The sequence below is a fragment of the Strix aluco genome, chromosome 11 (assembly GCF_031877795.1).
Source record: "Strix aluco isolate bStrAlu1 chromosome 11, bStrAlu1.hap1, whole genome shotgun sequence".
Classification (NCBI taxonomy): Eukaryota; Metazoa; Chordata; class Aves; order Strigiformes; family Strigidae; genus Strix; species Strix aluco.
Genome location: NC_133941.1, coordinates 5,285,058 through 5,304,414, shown reverse-complemented (window position 1 = coordinate 5,304,414; position 19,357 = coordinate 5,285,058). Strand labels below are relative to the sequence as shown.

Genomic DNA, 19,357 nt, shown 5'->3' with positions numbered 1-19,357 from the left:
GCTGTCTCATATACACACATGACTATAAACAAGCAATGCAAGCTTGCTTGCTCTTTGAAAGGCAGCAGCTGTGTTGTTCCAAAAATCCCTCCTGAATGTAAACATATTAGCACTGTATAAACAGCTTGATTTAATAAGAAATGCAATACAATATTCCCGCTTTGTCTTTGGGATCACGATGTTGATGGAGGCAATAATTCAGAGGTGAATTATGGTATCTGTTCAAAAGAAAGAAGAAGAAAACTCTCCAGCTATAGTTGTGAATTAATTTCTTCCTCTTAGCCGAAAATGAGAAATGGCTATAATTTAGTTCCCATTTAAAAGTTGCTGTTGGCTAAACTCTAAAATCTTAATTGCTTCTTAATATTCTCTCTTTATTTTTCCCTTTGAAACCACAGTCTATAGCATTGTAGTGTTTAGATTAAAAATCAGAATGGAAAACAAACTGTGGAAGGTCACCAGTCACTCATAAAATATGTTGGTTTTTTTTTTTTCCCTAAAATGACAGAACTTAACGTCTATCAAAGTATTTTAGTTGATTTCCCAACACTAGTCACCCTCCTGCACCTCTGTGAAAAAGAAAGTGGCACTGACCCTGGGTCTCCCTTAAAGTGTCAATACTCAGGACTTGTTCAATTTGCAACAGAATACAGGGGAAGCGCTAGAAAAGACATCTTTCAAGCCATATTATGGCTCACCATGCTATAGGAACTTGCCTTGTTGCAAAAAAACTGAAGTCACACTCAATCCCTAAATAGTTTGGAGGTCACTACCAAACACACTCTGCAATTCTCAGAGCTCATAGAAAAGGCTGTGAGAATAACAGTGGCAAAGACTGCAGACAATCCAAGCCAAATTTTAAACTGACCTTGAAGAACTGCAGAGATCTCATGATACTGAGTCTGGGTATAAAATCACAGATGCAACCAAATGCCCAGAAATGCAAAAATAATGTGCTTGGGAAACTGCCACCTCTCAATGCACACGTTTTAACGGGCTCTAGATGAGCTAGTAGTGCTCCACTGAAAGATCCTAAATTCCCAGTGAGGAGTTCGCAGACATACTCAGTGGTTGTCCCTACAGCACACAATTTCAGGAACCAGTTCAAAATGAATGAAAGCAGAAAAAGAAATACCACTGCGCCATTGCAGAAGTGAATGGTGAATCTACATGTTGAGTAAAACAAGGATCTGGTCTCTTCACCTCTTCTTTCTGCTAAGGTTCAAATTCTTGACTCGATGCTAAAAGAAATCAGTTTCAAGCAGTAGAGGTCCTGGCAGCAACAGCCCCCTTCATCGTGCCCACAACAACTCAAGATCAGCCAGGCCAGCCTTTCCTCAAGAGTAATCAAAGACACAGAGAAGCAAACTTAAATTACAGCCATCATTGTCCCTCCTGCCCAGGAAGCCCAACTGTCAACCAGCCCCAGCGGATGTCGTGGCTCCTGGTCATCCCATGATGGTGCTCTCCTCATTGTTCTGCGATAAAAGGCAGCACAATTTTTGCAGCTTCATTATACTGACCTAGTTTATTTTCCACTCTACCAACTTAAAATCACATAGCCCTCTTTGCACAGCAGTGCCATTAAAAGTACTGAATTCAAGAAACTTTAGTAGAAAGGTAATTCCTAGCTGCTGCTTGCCTGCAAGTTCCCATCCCTTTTCATTACTGAGATGGCCACCACACTAAAAAGACAGAAGTGACCCTTTCTCTTCAACATCAATCATATTCTTTCGCCATTTGTCCAGGATCCACATGGAAAAGGTACTGAGAACAGTAAATTACCTCTGCAAATAAGGGAGTCTCATTCAGAAATGGCACAGATCATTTCCAAATATATTCAATTACAAGAAGTCTCTAATGAACACAGCATGGAAACTCAACAGACAAAGAAAGGAGAAGCTTCATCAAACGATGACTGCTTCCTATCACTCTCCTTTTCAAATAAAGGGAACAGAAAATTAAGCTTCCTTACAACAGGACATCATCACAAAACTTATTTCATTGCTGTATCACAGAATGAGTTACAAAGGATCCAAACAGAGATAAATGCTCTGCCAAACCTTCACAAGCAACTTCCCTAACTCCTTATTTTGGTCCCTGGATAATAGGGTATCGATGCAATGCAAACAAGCAGAAGGCTTCTCTCTGCTTCATTGTTCTACTTATGTCACCTCTGGTCTCAAATCATCTAATCCCACAAATGCTCAAACATGTAAAAAGTGAAAATATCATTTGTTTTACCCTCAAAATGTATTGCCAAAGGGTAACTATGTCTCTTCTGAATTTTCTAGTTCTCTGGGTTTTGTTTTGTAGTGCATTTTCTCACACCAAAAGAACTGCAGTGCAAGAAAGGACCCCTTGGTCCAGCACGCCTGTCCCCTTGAGGGTTATCCTTTCATAACAAGTGTTTCTCTGCTGTGCACTTCAATACCATGTTTCCCTTGCTGAAAAATCTGTCTCAAACTCGTCCTCATGCCATTTGCTTTGATGGTGGTATTTAGCAAATTATTCTATGTGTTGCCCATTACATTTTAAGCTAAGTATTTCTTCCTGAAAATCCAGGTCACTGTTCCTTTCAAACTTGTAAATTAGACTCCGCAGCGTTTGAGGATCTGTTTTTTCCTTACTTTAAGACACTCACAGAGATAAACATTTTATTTTTCCTAGGGAAAGGTAATCACACTGAAAAGGGCATACAAAATGCTGTGTTGCCACTTCAGTGATATGGTCTCCACAATGTGAAATGTTATTGTGTACGATCTGTGTTCTAGTTACTTGCTGATTTATCCTCAAACATGTTTACTTTTTAAATATGCTCTCTGTATTTGTTAAAAAATCCTCAGAACTATGAAGGTAGACACAGGAGATTAATTTGAAGCTACTATACATGTGCTCTCAAGTTTGTTTATTGTTCCTCAATTTGTTGCTTCATATTTATCAAAAAACTTTGACTGCTACACAACACACTTTCCAAGTGTATATTAAATTTTAATCTCCACCTTTTTTTTTAGATCAATTATACACAAAAATATTGATCCACTGCTGTCAAGGGTATTAATGACAATGCTTGCAATTTTATGAAGCCACTGGTGAATGTTAACTACTCGTGCATATTATGGAGAGTAGATAAGAAACAATTACTGTCCATATACAAAATAACAAACATTACTGGAAAAGTAATTTGGTTTCAGCTAAAGTCTTTGATCATGTATCTTCCTTTATTTATGTGTATTTTTGTTATCATGAAGCAAATAAAAATTTTATGAGGTGGATGGTTAGAAATTTTGAAGATAAAAAGTATTTAAATTTAATTAACATATCTTCATTTTAGACTTGAGTAACATTAGAATCTATAATAGAAGCCAGTATTTATCAAAAATTAGTCTCTAACCGTTGGTCACTAAGCCAGTACGTTACAACTTCAATATCTTCTCAGGGATAGCATTGTTTCTCTTCGAGCAAATTAAACACTAATTTTGCAATTATTTTTCTCAATGCATTAGTGAAATTGCAAGAAATGGAAATGTTTTCCAAACAATGAGAGGTACCAAAATTCTTCTTGATAATAGCTGTTAGCATTTTATTTTAAAATCTTTCCTCCTCAGACGAGCATTTTGTTTCAACACAGATAAATATTACTAACCCCTCATTACAGTGCTTCAGGATATACCACATCCTTCAAGGGCTTGCCCAGTGTGAATGTGACCAAGTTTAGTCCTTCAAATGAAGAAAACATATTTTGAAGGACAGGACACTACAATGAGATCTTCAGAACCTTTCCAATTTCAGCTTTTGTGCATCTATCACTGCAATTTTATTCATTGCCTTACTGCAATGATGTTAATTACTCGCAAATGTTAATAGAAATTATTTTCACAAGACCACTGTCACCTATTTATTAATATTCTTTCAAATGTTCCCAGCCTCAACAATTTGGCCAATTAATTGTCAGCAAAATGGGTGTACTGTAAAACAGCTTGGTATTTTTTTAATTAATTCTGCGAATATAATGATCAATGGACTGCTATTTCTCATTAAAGCTACTTTTCTGTGTCCCATCTAATCAGATATTGAAATAATTCCTAAATACCTCCTATAACCTAATCCCTGGTTAATTTTCACTGCCAGACAAATGAGGTGTCTTTGGGTTCTGGTTCTGGCACAAGAAGGCGCTGCAGGTTTTAATTTACTCTAAATCAAATGGAGATGGATTTGTTGTTGCTAATCCTCATCTCTACCACTGAACCAATGCCCGTGTAAAGGACAGTATCTCTCTGTAAGAGACAACCTTTACTTTCAAGACCTCGCAGGCTGCGCTTCTGAACACTTCACCAATGCTAAAGAGCTTCCACTCAGGGCACTGTTATGTAATGTGAAACGAGCTTATCTCTCTTTCTTGAAGTATAGCCAAAGGAAGAAAAGAACTGCTTAAGATCACACAGGAGGTCTGTGGCAAAGCCACCCATGGAACCAAGTCCAATCTCACTGGACTCTTCTCCCACAACCACCTTTCCTGAAGGTCAAAGATACCTTTTTATAGTTATATTAGAGGGACTAATTGTGAAACTATTTGTTGGCATTACAGCTGGCTCTACCATGCTAGAGCTCTACCAAGCTCATTTTCATGACACAAAAATCAATATTTAAGACAGCTAAATAGTTAACCGACAGAGCTGTTCTAGCATCCACAGAGTTACCTAATGCATCTATCACCGTAACATCTAATAAAATAAAAACCACAGGACACATTAAAAAACACCACCTGAAATGTGTTTTAAATCATAATCATTTTCCTATCAAAAGGAAACAGGCTCACCTCCAGTAGACAAGCACAGCAATGAGAAGAATGAGGCACACGAAGGTCAGTGCTGAGACCACAATAAGTGGGATGATCCATTCCATTTTACCAGGAGAAGGTCTCGTGGCCATGCTGGAGCTGTTCTTGTCAGCTGTGTGTTAAACACGTAACAAAAACAATCAGTAAATGGAAAGAGAATTACTGTACAGAAAAATGTGTAAGCAAAACAAATAGTTTGTCCGTTTTACAAGGTATGAGTAAACAGAGCAAAGATCTTCTAACTGCAGGGCGGGACTCCATTTGTCTTTAGTCTGAGACATGAGAGTGCAAAAGTATGGTGTTTATTGCCACATATGGCTTGGATTTTACTACTGCCTGTAATTACAGTCTCATAGACAATTTTAGGGCTCTACCGTGCAAGCACCTATTATCAGATGTGGAGTACCCCACTGAGACGTTTCACCACGGTAACAGAGTAAACGCTTTGCTCGGTCATCAGTGTTTGCAGATAAATGCACTCTGTTTCTCAACACTACAGGACAGCCCTGTTTCCAAAGCTCAGTGTAATACTTCGCTTCAGAAATAAATTTCTTGGTAACTATCTTAAAATAAAAAATCCTCAACATGTTGGGTGTCATGTCACATCATTTGCAGAATTGTCACAATCTGGTGAGTTACTGCATACGAAAGCACTTTTTAGCATATGGATTGTCAAGATGGATGGATGAATGAATGAATAGGATGTGTTGTAACTGACAGAAGAAATCATTATGCCACAGCTTTTGAACAAAATTAAAGTTGGTCAATATCCTGAGATCTGGGCGAGTAACTCCGTTTCACTTTTCACATGACATCTCGTTAAAATTACTGTATCATATATAAGACGAACCTAGAGGTTCTGCAAGTACTGGAGCCAATGAGCACAGACACTATCAACGTATTTCAAAAGACATCTAATTTGTGCAAATTCATGTAGACTTGACAAATAAATTGGTTTAGACAGAATGATAAAAGAAAAATACAGAAGCGGATTCTGTATCTTATTCATGTTTCCTAACAAACAGGTGGTAGTTGATCAATACCTGTCAACAGGACGTAATGGGAAAGGATTAGTGTAAACAGCTTCAGATTTCAACGAGGATTGAAATGTATGCACTTGACTTCTACTTTTTAGCCTACGTGAGTCTTCCCTTACCAATGTGCTTCCTTGCCCTCGTTCAGTATTGTATTATCATATCTTCTGAAACTGCTGCAAATCCTACCAGAAGAACATAATTGCCTTTTCACCATAGGCAGGCAAAACACAGATAATTGGAAGTCACCAGATGTCACATAATATGAAGTCATACTCTATTTTAATAGCATTTAGATTATACTCCTCCATAGGCAGGAGTAAAATTCAACTAACATGGAAGTAAAGGTTAATTGTAAATGCTTTTGCCTGACTGCTGAAAACAGAGCAAGGCTGCAGGCTGCTGCAAGCCCAGCAAGAAATCTTTCTACTTTTAAGAACTAGGCTGATGGAGGTAATGCCCTTTAGCAAGCAGCCTAAATGAGGTGCTAATCAGAGGGATGTTTGGGGGAAGTGAACGTGCACTTTGATTGAATGTCTTTGATTTCCTTGACTAGTAAAGAATAAGGAAAAGAACAACCCCAAAATTAGAACAAAGGCTTATTCTCCCTATTTGCCAAACTTGCAAAATCATAAGCCCCGAGGCCTTGGTTTTTATCAGCGCATTTCAACTCACTTAACAGCATGAAAAAATTAAGCCTGTGAGGTAAGTGTTACCAATCAGAACGGTAAAAGGGACAAAGCAAAAAACCATGCGACGTAGTAAAACTTTGTAGGAGAGCCAAATAGTCCCACCACCTTATATCCATTAGGATGTTGCTTCATTTCTCTCCAAGGACAGTATTCTGTTTAGCTTCACCTCCACATATTTCAACACAAAAACATATGTTTCTGTTTGCATGGGAGGAAAATTAAATTCCATTGTAAGCACAGCATGGGCCGGAGTCCCAATGCACACTATTAAATTCTGCAGTGCTCATGATGCTCCTCTTATTCAGTCTACTGTGGAGAACACACTTATCTGACCCTGCCAACTCCCTTTACCACAGATGCGAGGATAAGAAAGCGTTCAGTATGCTGAGTGCCAGAATAGCAAATGCCACTCCTGCATGCTGATGGCTAGCCCTGAAATTCCAGTAGGGAATGCCAAAGGAGTGATGTGCTCCAGAAAAAGAGAGACCGTTCCTGTGTTGGATTTTAAGAAAAAGTCTTAGGTGTTTTCCACTGCTTAAGTAAAGTGTTGAGAAACCTTAAACAAGCCAATGCCAATAAAAATTGTAGTAGAATGACAGTTGGGGCCAGAAGTACAGCAGTACAGCTGGAGTGCTGGCACCTGTCTCTTGAGTGTGATGGCAGAAGAGCCTAAGAAAAGGCAGCACACTGGATAACTTAGAAAAAGTTGAAGAAAACACACACACGAAAAAGACAGATCTGGGCCTTTATAGCTTCCTGTTCTCGTACATAACAAAATATTGTAAAATAAAAAGTAGTCAGCATTTCACTCTTTTCCAAAGCAAGAATATTGAGCCTTGGTAGTGTCAACAGCATATCCTTGTAACGGTGCCCACCATACGCTGTACTTCTACGGAAAAAAAAAAAAGCAGCTTAAAAAATGGACCAGGAAACTCCATTTTTGCTAAGAAATGTAAACAGTTTCCAGTGGCATATGCCTTCGTTGAATTAATTCAGTTTGCCTTTTACTGGCTTGGAATTCATCCCAGTAGGAAGGAATAAAAATTATTACAGCATATCTGTTTCAGGAGGTCCCACATGATACAAGCCCTGGCACTGCTAAATTCACTCCTGTGTCTGGAAAAATCCATAACTCCAGTGAACCACCCATTCAGCAGCTCCACCCAGGCCCTGGGCGGATGAGGCCCCGGCACAGAGTATTAGAGGGCATTAGGCAGCGAGGGAGGCTTTGGCAGGGTGACTCTTGCACAAAGGTCAAGGCAAGAAAAAGGCATTCTACAGTTTGTGAAATGTACTGTTTTTCCATGTATTCTTGGTAATTGGTTCCTGAGAATAGAAGCATGTTTATTTTCCTTAAGTAACACTGCTTCCTATAATAAGCAACCATAGCTGTAATATATAACCTGTCTACCTTTATCATCCCTTGCCATTGCACAACCTGCCAGGACAAAGTTCTGTTTGTTGTACCATTACCGATACTGTTAACTATGACAACACACGTCTTCTGCAGGCCAAAGGAAAACCCCCACTGCTGAACTACCTCAGACCATCCGGCCTCTTGAAACAAAGTCACCTGCTCACCTTTTCTTTGAGTAAATTAAATTATGGACTTATACAAAGGTATCAATTAATTCTGGAAAATTCTGGCCATATTATTCCACTATGAAAAGTCAAAAGCATGTATTTTTAAAAAGAGTATTACCTTTGATACAAGCTCATGTCACTGTGCAGCTATTTTCTCCCTATTTCTTTAAAGGCATTCCTGCAGCAGTCGTATTCGCAGGCTGTGCACAGCTAAGCATGGCTTTGCACTGTTTTGTAAACAGATGCCAATCATATTTAATCCTGATGTTAGATAACTGAAATTCATACTGTTTGCAAACATCAAATAATTCAATCCTTTTATTTTCAAGCTATTCTGCTGTTTGTTCCTGCAAGTTGCTATGCAAACTGGCTCAAGTGCCACACGAAAATACAGCTTAATAATCCTTGCCATGTATGGAGAAAGAAAGAATTACACAGATGTTTAATTATCTTAATGAGGTTATCCCCAAAAGGCTTTTATAACCTCAGACCTGGCAAAGACTGTTCTAAAAACCAAAATTCAGTCTCTGCTAAAAGCGTACACCAGGCTTGAAATTTAACCCTGCACATCATGATCTCTCTACAAAGCCCTCTCGTGGGAGGAACTCAGCAGAAGTGGGTGAGTGCTGAGGGGCGGGAGGACCTGGCTGAAGCTAGGAACAAGGGCCAAACCCCTATCTCTGCTCTCAGTCCCAGCTCATGACTCAGGTAAAAGCCCCAACTGGACAACTATTACTTTGCTCACAACAGCCCATTCGTTATCTCCTGTCAAATACAAAGGATCAGTTTAAACGTCCAGCACAACAAACCAAATTCTGTGGGATAATATCTGCTCTAGCCTGATTAAACTGAATCATGCTGGTTTGGTTTTTTTTTCCCCTTTTTTTTTTTTTTTTTTTGTAGAGCATCATTCTAATTGCTGTTTTTCTAATTTTCAGGTTTCAGAGTCATGGACAATGCTGAGCAGCTGCGTGTGAAACAGTTGCAGATCAAAGGTACAATTAGCCTAATGTGGGCACCAAAACAGAGAAAAGGATGATCTGGAAAATGAAAGAGGAGAATGCAAGCAAGCGTTCAGTGACAGAAGAAAATCATTAGCATTGGCCGATACCACCAGACAAGAAGAGGCCAGTGCCATTTGGAAAATAATGACATGGCCTCAGGAGAGGTGTGTGTGTATGTGTGTGTGAAATAAGCACTAAAAGAAAATGAGCCTTGCTGTACTAATTGGCCTCGCACTTTCCCTGTAATTTCTCATGTGTTCCTTGTTCTCCTCTAATCATCCACACTTATGAGTACTTCCCCATTCAGTTATCTCCTTACAACTGCTAATTTGATGCTATATAATTAATTTTACAAGTGTACATTGTTATGAAACAATTTTCTACTCTTTAAAATGATTAAACTTTCTGCTCCCAAAAACATTTTTGAAACCTTGACAGCTTTTTAAAAACTGATTTCCTGGGGACAAGATGCATTCAAAAATGTTGCTGCCCTCTATGGGACACAGGGTTCTTTCTGCTAACTTTGGAAGTGGCCTTTGCCCTCTTTTAACTGACCTGATGCTCAGGAATGCTTTCAGACACTTCTGGCAATGTCCTCTTGGCTTTGCTGGCTGTTGTCTTGATTTCAGGTTTAGCTTGTTATGGAAAACCTTTAAGGCTCTTTCTCATAGGAAGAGATCTTGCTTATGTCTGGGGTTTCACTGACCTCAACTTGTGTGAGCTAGGTCAGGTCTGACTGTATGAATTGCAAATTTCCATATTACTGTGGAAAACAGTTAAGCTGAAACCACTAGTCTTAGGCTTTGTGCTAGTGTTTGACTGATGAGCCAATTCACCAGCTGTGGGTTTTGCTGGCATGTGCCTTTAGTAACCTAGATCAAGCCTGGAGGAAAGCTCCTTCTGCATTCCCAAGAGTGTTGTCACAGGGATAGCACTCCCAACAGGCCAGCCAGACATAGCAAAATAATTAGGCAAATTCTGGGTTAGGTAGACATCAGCTATCCACTGCAGAAGCCTGGGTGACACAAGATGCAAAGAAAAGAAGAACTTGCCTGAAGAGACTTTGAAGGACAAGGGTCCTCATACCTGGTACAAAGAGATTCAGACTAAAAGCCTCTGTCCAAAAGCCAATAAGAGACATCTCAGAATGTTCTCAGAGTTGAAAAACACTAGCCCTTCCCAATGTCTGGACAGGGAGTCACCAGGTTTGTGACCAACCTAGCTTTTTCCACCTGGAGGTCAAGACCAGGGAATGAACCTCTACCCCAAGGAAAATGGCACAGATGGGCCCTTCTTCATCTCTGAACCAGCCATTCCCAGCCCTTTTGCTGCTGAGTGCCCTCTTCAGTACACTGAGGGGGCCTGGGAGAGACTTGTCTGGGAAGCTGAAAATATGGTACAGTTCCTTCTCCTCATACCAGGTACGTCACCAGAGGTTTAACTAAGATTAATTTGGGTGAAATGAGCAAGTCTTTCATTAATCTTTTTCCCCAGCTAACATGTGCTGGTTATTTCAGATGTCATTTCTTACACATGGAAGCCATTTTTGTAAGACACAGTGATCTGACTAAGTTATCCTCCCTCCATATATAAGCATGGAAAACCTAATTTTCAGAGACCTTTCAAGGCTGATCAACTTTGTGTGCAGTCTTCAGGAGGGTCATTTCAAGCCTCCAGGCCTGAAAGTGAGCAAAGCTCTTAAAAGAGGCTGTCTAGAAATCACTACAGACTAAGGGGACACAATTTGCAATAACCAGTATTTCTTAGCAACATTAACAATATTTCCCCATCTCATTGATCTTCATCTTTTCATCTTAATTTCATCATGGAATACAAAACAATCTAATAACAATCCCTTTGTCATGAGCTAAGAAACAAGACCAACTAACCATCTTTCCTCCAATTTATCAGACTGAGAGTAAGCCATGAGGCCCTTTCTAGGTTGTATATAAGGGACACTGTACTTGGGCCATCCAAGAAATTTCACAGAGAAACAGGGAAGCAGAAAGCAGGAAGAACCAAAGACAACTATTTCAGAGGCAGGTTTATCCAGGCAGATTGAATTGCTGGGGTTTGAACCTAAATGGTGCTGAATGCAACATGACAATGCACAGCTAGAACAAGTTCCTTCCTTCCTGGTAAAAAGGTGATTAGGCAAGTGGCATGTTGAAAGCTGCCTGACAGGCATCTCAGACCACATTCAGTGGGAGCACTGAAGATTTCCAGCTGCAGACTAATAAAAACAGCAGCAGATTTAAAAAAAAATCAGCACAACCTGGTGCAGGTTTCTTGGCTTCCACATTGTTAATCTGTTCTCTTACAGAACAGTTATGATTCACAGCATTAGAGTCAGGTCAGCATTTCTGTAACAAATGTTATTAAAGATTGGATTTAGCTTTGTTTTTTAAATTGGTTCTGAGTTATAACTGAGTGCACAATGTCTGCATTTTGTGTTTATAAATATAGGGAAAAATAAATACGTAAGGTTTTTTCACAGTACTCTAACTCTAGAGCAGCTTTGATGGAAAAACAAAATTACAAAACAGTCTATAGATTAGCAAAATAAACAATAACAATAAAAAAACCAAGCAAAAAATATGCACTATCTTATAAATGCTGTGGTAATACACATAATCACTCAGATAAACTTGTCGTCGTATCTAAATCTCAGTCCTTACTGTGCAAATAAATCCATACGCATGTACTCCATTTGATCCTTGCAGTTATAAGATCTCTTTTCCTCACCAGTGCCTGGAGCTCCCCAAGCAGAAACATGTGCATACGCACTGGACTTTCTGCACAGCGAGTTGGGAGCACCACGAGACACTTGTTTGCATAGGCCTGTGCAGCAAATCCTGAACACAGAGGGCTTGGTGCACACACAAACCACCTGGGCATGCTTCCAAAAGGTCGTATTTGCTGTGTACATACTGTGGAGTTGGTACATACATCCAGAGTTGGCATGTACAGGAGCATGGGTAATTCTCATCAGGACAAACATAGAAAATACATGAACTCTGCCTCGCTAAGATTTTTTTTTTTCCACAGGAAAAACCAGAAGGCAACCCTAGTGCAAAGGGTGCCTTGCCTTGGGAGATCAGAGCATGTAGGTTTTGTGGTGAGAAATAAACCAGCAATGATCCCATATTCGGGAGAATATCTGAAAGCCCAATCAGGGAGAATCCTGCAGATAAACTAAATTAGCTTACAGCACATCTAGCAACCTTCCCATGAAACAGCAGCTCGGCACAGCAACTGCTCTTCCAAATTAATTTCACAGCTATAGTTCACTGCATCTCCCTCTTTTTTTGAAACAAAATTCTTAGTGCAGCATGTTGGGGGTTAACGATTTTCCAAATTTTCTCTTCTAGTAAGCAGTACAAGGAGCATGAATCTGTCCCAATAAAATAGAAGGATGATCCTTCCCCCTCTTCTCCCCCCAGTAACAGTTTGTGGGTTGGGTCCTGTGGTGACCTGTCCATCGGATGAAGCCAGGCACCACAAAAATGTTGTATCTACTGGAAATCAGTAAGGAATTTGGATTGTGTAATTTTCCAACAGTCTTATGGTGGTAAAAACAGCTTCCCTGGAGGTCACTCACCTGGGTTAATGGTGATAAATTTGTTATCTGAGGGGTATTCCTCTGGAAACCTGTCCTCCTTCAGAGGAGGTTTTCTTGTTGTCTCTGGTCTTCTTGGGATCTTTCCCAGGTAAAGTTCGTTGGTGAACGCTGGCGGCACTTGGGTGGAAGGGAGCGGCTGGGGCTGAGCATCTGCTTTGGCAAAGCTCTCCTCCTCGGGAAGTCCAGCCGTGGGTGCAACGTTTTGGTTTGGCTCTTCACCCGATATGGTTTTATTTCCTTCCTCCTCGGCAGTCCGGTTGGGTGAAGCCGTGGTTACACTGGGCTGTGTGCTATTGCGTGCCTCCGCGGCCGCCGTCGCCCTGTTTTTCTCCTTCTTCTCGGCATCCTTTTCTTCCTCTTCCTCGTGCTCCCGCTCCCCATCCTCACTTTCACTCTTTTCATCCTTCTCCCCCTCCTCGGCTCCCTCGCTGTCCTTTGTCAGCGCCGAGTCCCGCTCCGGTCCCGGGGAGGTGGCGGCGGCAGCCTCAGTGGTGGCCACCACTGGCCGTCCCGCCTGCTTGCTGGGAGCGGCCGCCGCAGGGAGCCGGGTGGGCCACACGCTGCTAGGGAAGGAGGAGATGCCACCACCGCTGAAGCCCAGCCCTGCCAGCAAGGTGCTGGTCACCACTGAGGCCACGGTGGCCTGGCTGCCACTGGAGGAAGGTCCCATCCCCGTGGCCATGGACACAAAGGAGAAGGGGAGCCCTGAGGAGGTCCAGGTGGAGGAGCCGGAGCTGATGGGAGCCATGTCGGCTGAGGAGGCAGGAGATGCTGTGGGCTTGAGGAGGTCACCGGCAGCAGAGGGGAAGAAAACATAGCAGAGAGCATCAGCAGGGGCCCCAACATGCTACCTGGGGTCATTTTTCTTTTGCTTTTCCCCCCCTTTCCACACACATGCCAGTCTGGTTGCTATTCTCTTAAAATGAGAGACTTATACCAGCTGGATGCAGGGCTGAGCCAGGAACAGGACATGCCACAGAGCTACACGGCAAACCATGAAGGGAGGAAATGACCCTGCATTCACCACTTCCAAACAATCATTATCATAAAAAACCTCTTTATCCTTATCTTTATTTTACAGCGGGACCTTCTCCACCCACGTCACTGGTGACTTGTGAGTAACGTTTCCTCTCAGGGATGAGGAGGATGTAAAGGAGTTTAATGAGTTTAGCTGCATTACTCACAGTGCTTTAATCCTCAGAATACAGAAGTTTAAAAATACAGCGTTACATAAGGGCTGTCCCAAAATAAGGGTTGTGCTGCCAGCGTGAGCATCCGTGGCTGGTGGGTCTGCTCTGACAGGGAACTCTGGCTCTTCCCACACACATTGTGAGGGCCTCGAACAGTACTATTTTTATTTCCTTAATTTACCCATCAGCATTATTCTCCTAAGGACTGGTGCTGCAGTGAGGCATCCCCCTCATTAGAAAAGACCTGCAGCATGGCCAGCTGGACACTCGTGAAGGACTTGGAGAGCGTCAGGAGCCCTTCAGTAACTCAGCACGACCTCTACCAGGACCACCAGGCTGTTGCAGCCATGTATAGAGTCAGCTTTCCCCATCCACAGGGCTCTCTCCCTGGCCACCACCAGTGACCCAGAGCCAGGGCTGGCACTGCCCGCTTTCCTTGGGGAGCTGAGAGGGAGCAGGGAAATGAACCGTGGACTTTGCATCCTCTGCACCCTGCCACTGTTATTCTAATGTCAGCCCAGTGCATGCATGCTCACACTTGGGTCTCTGTGCACACATGTGTATGCTCTAGCAGAAATAAAAAACCTTGGTATATAGTTAAACAACTAGACAAGTCATTCCCCTTCCTGAGTTACATGTGGAAAAAGACACAAAAGTGAGCTGATTAAGGAGTAATTCTGTGGAAGAGCCAGGGTCAGCAGCTCTGCCCGGACAACCTGACCACGCTCCCTCTCTGACTTACTGAAAAATGTCTCATGTCACTGAATTCATCAGCAAGGGGAGCACTAGCTGGAAAGGTACACATCAGACAAGGACAAACAAGGGTTAAATAGGTGCTACTGAATGTTGAAGAAAACTGTAAAATGTTTCTTTTTGGAACTTAAATCTATAACTTAACAGTATTTCTGCATCTCTCTACAATTCCCAGTTTCAGTCAGGCCATGTAGTTGAAATGCTGCAGCAAACCAAGAAAGGCTGCTTTCTCACATTATTTTTGACCAGCTGCAATCACAGAGAACCTGAGATCTCAGAAGAAAACCTGTGCTTTACAGATTTCAAGCCAAAACTTTAAATAAGCATCTAAACTTTTGGATACTTAGCAGTGTGAATCCCTAAGGCACTGTGAGATTTGCTTCATGCTGGCATGTACAGTCTCAAAGCTGGACTGAGTATTAAAATTTGACAGCAGATTTTATATATCTAGAATACCTCTATACATCATTAAACAAACATTAATCATTCAAATTCAAGTTTTGTATGTGTTATTTGCTTACTAGGGCATATATCAAACTGGAACAGAATAAAACCAGAAGCAATGTAGTTACAGTAAATTCAACAGTAAGAATTCAGTCCATAAATTTGACTGAACAATTCAGCATACTGAATGCCAAGAAATTTAGGTTATGGATAGTTTATGTTAAATAACCTAATAAGGTGATTTCAAAACTGAAACAGTGTATTCCAGTTTTACTGTAAATGTATCAACATTTCTGATTCTGGAATACAAAAGTCAGCTTCAGTGACTCATTACAGTCTTACCTGAATTAAAATTAAAAGAAAGAGCTTGTTAAGCATTTATTCACACAATAGCAGGTATCCTTAAAGCACTGGAAGAGCAAAGCCTGCGTGAAGCCTTATTCCTGTTGCATATACTTCTGGTCATACAGTTAATAAAAGAAATTTAATTTATTTCCACAGTCATCATTAGGATTACAAATCCCCTCTAAATGAGTTCAATACGTATTTGGGAAGATTTTTTAAAACTTGATTCTCCAGTGGTCAAAGCCTCTCAGAGTATGAAGCTAGAAAACCAAAACCCTTCCAGTATTTTAGGCATGTTATAAAACCTTTCGTGGCAGGTCTGAGCAACCACCTCCCCAGGAAAACCCGGTCTTGTAAATCCACCGATTTACAACATCGTGCTGCCACCTGGTGGGAATGCCACCCCGAAGTACCGCGCTCCGCAGGGATTTATGGCCACGACTTACCACTCCTGTTTTCACAATTCTGGTCCCCTCGAAAATTCGAGTAGTGTTAGCTGAGAAACAAAGACCAACAGCGTGTCAGCGGACTGGGAAGGGAGGCATTGGTAACATTGCTAAACATTGCTACCACAAAACATAGAGGCGAGTCTTAGTCTGGAGTAAAAGCAACTGAGCTTGTCTGGTGTTACTCACCTTACTTTGTACTTATGTCTAAAGACAGATTTGTTTGTCTTTAATTATTCAGGCCTGGCAATGCCAGTTTAAGTACACGGTCAGAAAACACATGCTCTCCTTCAAACCCAAGCTGGATGAAATGTCCTGACTTACACAGGAAGCAAGAGCAGCTGATGATAATAGTTTTTTCTGCCCTTATGATAATATTATCATTATTTATTGCTATTTATCTCAACTACAACTATAACCAATCTCTGAAGAATGTTTTGAAAGCTCAGGTGGATTCTTCTTCTAGGTTAAATCTTGGGTACAACCAAAGATTGGAAGAACAGCTCCTTTTTGGGGAGACACAGAAGGAAAACCAACATCTACTCCCACTGCAGATGCGTGATTCACTTCCACTGCTTTGAACACTGGGCTAGAGTGCCCAAAGAGTATCTGGCAAAACTGTCAATAATGATTTACTCTTAACTGTAATTGAATAGGTATCATGGCTAAATTTCAAAGAATTTTTCCATTCTATTATCTGCTGAAAGAGGCCATAGTCAGTAACATACAAGTTTCTGACTTCTGCCTGGCACTTAAAGTGAAGTCCAAAACACTATGCTGAGATACCAAGAAGCTGGGAGCTACATATGACATGTTGCTTGGACAGGGCATTTCTTGTCCGATCCCTCCTCTCTCTGCAATGCTGCTAACACTGTGGCATGACACCACAACAGAACTAAATTGTCCACAGCTTGATATCCTTCAGATGCTAAGTGCTAACAGAATAGGATTAAAACCTCCACATTTTCCGAAAATCACACTGAAAAATGCCTGTATTATTTTGTTCCACATACAGCATCAGACCCAAGTGACTTAACTCTTTGCTTCATCTTAAGGATTTAAATTTTTAACTCCCTGCTTGTTTTGTTCTTCCATTACGCATTCCAAGGTTTATATATCCGTAAACTGAAGTGCTCTCAGCAGAGGTTAATTTTGCCCTACTTAATACAAAAAGTAGTAGCAAATTCCCAGGAAGGAGCAAAACTTCAGCACTTAAAAAACCCCCAAACCGTCAAGTTCTACCAAATCTCAGCTTTACCAGATTTCTCCAATAAACTTAAAATGAAATCCATGACAAAGGACAGCTTAGCATCCAGTTCTTTTCCTCTCATTTAAATATGTATGTTTTCAAAATCACTGAGGTTGCGTGCATGGTAAAACCTGAGTGTCTCCACATGTGGTTGTCAAGGTAGGACTGATCTCCTTTCCTCTTTACATAAAACAGACACCGATCAGACTCACATTCTACTACAGCTGTGCCTCTGATGCATAAGCAGTCTCTGATGAATTTGTTTTAGAAAACTAGTACCAAGAAAAGCTCCAAATTCTCCTAAAACCCGATGAACCCTGCCAGCAGAGAGGTGTAGGCAAACCCCCACCACTAGAAATAGAACTCTGATAAAGTCACTGGCCACAGTCTGAAATTAGCATTGTCTACAGGCATTTAAACATCTTCTGAAATCATTCCACACCACATTGCACTCTGCAAATAAAATGTTAAACAAACAAAGAGTTATTTAATGTAAAAATATGTATGTGGGTTTTTTACCTTGAAAGAGCATAGTCTGGCTAAAGTCACTACGCATTTCATTTCGGCAAACTGCTTGAACTCTGAACAGATAAAGGATGTCAGGTGAGACATGGCTAATGATGGCCTTCTGTTTAAAAAAAATAGATATTATTCAGTTTTTTACCCCCACAGTACTGTCCACGATCAGTTTGAAATATATAAAGCAGTGTGCTAAACACAGGACATTTATGCCATGTAAGACAAACTTATTTCTAAACAGAAATATTCACTGGTCCCCTGGGAGAGGGCAAGGCACCCATTTAATGCCAATGCTCCCAGACTCTGCTGACTCTACCCATGAAAAAGAAATGAAGACACCCCACATCTACTCTCACGACCTAAACCTAAACCTCAAATCATCTGACTTTACAGCAATTAAAATGAGATTTTTGTAGGTGTAGATCCAAGTTCCAAACATGGGATAAGCCCAGAAAATTCACTGTATGTTCAAACCAACTATTTATTTTGCAACAAACTGTCTATGGAATTTGATGCCGGTGGCCTGTGTAACATGATGGCTCAGCACCCTGGGCTGGGATGTCCCCCCATACTCTTAGACCTGAGACACTGCCCTGCTGCCTTCCAGACAGTCTCTTGTGTTTGCCTTAGCCCACAATCACATCAGTTCACGTCGTGCAGCAGACAGCAGCAATACCTATGTGGGTCACTTGAAATACCAGTGATCTCTTTAGCAAAACACTACCTAGCTCCGTTTCAAGATGGGACAGCCCAACTGTTTCTGCCAGAGAACTGAAAGCAAATTGCACTTTCCTCTGCAAAAAGTGTTTCCTTCTTCTCTTGCCCCTAAAATAGACGAAGCTGTCATTGCTTTCTTAACCTCCAAGCTCTGCTGCACAGCACAGGGTCTCACTGCAATTTATTTCCAAGCTATCACTCCATCACATCCCCTGCACTTTTAATTATTTCTTTTACATAAAACAGGATGCTTTCACTGCGCCCACCTCATTTTTGCTGATTAAGGCTCTCCTCCTCATACCTGATTAAAAAAAATCTCCCTTAAGAGTGCGAAGTTATGACAAGAGAGAGGTTACAATACATCATAACCTTGGGTGCCTTTCAATAGATTCCTTTCTGATTTTGTGAGGCACATCATTCCCTAATGTGACCCAGATAACAATGTCTAGTGGGGAAATTGAAAATATAAATGGAAATGAAGTAAAAGAATCTTCATCTAAGGGAATAAGAGAAGTATTATTGTATAACTGATTGAATGGGCCCAGAGGACTGTGTATTTGGAAAAAAAAAAAGATAACAGTCATTAGGAATAACACTCTGCTGCTGCATTTTTCATGTGCACATACAATTACTGATTTCATTATTCTAGAGGCTTTCTTTGATTAACAATAAACGGAGGCCTTTCAAACCTGAATATGTCACTTTGATTTTATATGCAGAGAATGTTAAAGACCGGTACAATACTTGCTTCCACTTAGACAAGAATGACAAGCAGATCAAATCCTAAGTGGAGGAGATAGATCGGTGTTTCCATCTGTGCTTGGAACTATCTTGCTCTTCCCTCTTTTTCTCTTACTGCCAGACGTAGGCAGTGCTCGTACAGTGCCACTCTGCAATAATCTTCTAGCCCTGACCATG

General features: G+C 41.1%; 1 protein-coding gene across 1 annotated transcript in view; it reads right to left on the bottom strand.

Moving 5' to 3' along the window:
* Positions 1 to 19,357, bottom strand: part of PTPRG (protein tyrosine phosphatase receptor type G) — a 408,208-nt gene that overhangs the window by 62,050 nt on the left and 326,801 nt on the right. Inside the window, exons 10-13 of the mRNA XM_074835886.1 lie at positions 17,723 to 17,831; positions 15,955 to 16,004; positions 12,756 to 13,554; positions 4,820 to 4,952 (exon numbers count right to left, since the gene is read on the bottom strand). Of these exons, the coding sequence (XP_074691987.1) occupies positions 4,820 to 4,952; positions 12,756 to 13,554; positions 15,955 to 16,004; positions 17,723 to 17,831 (1,091 nt within the window). The remainder of the gene's footprint in view (positions 1 to 4,819; positions 4,953 to 12,755; positions 13,555 to 15,954; positions 16,005 to 17,722; positions 17,832 to 19,357) is intronic.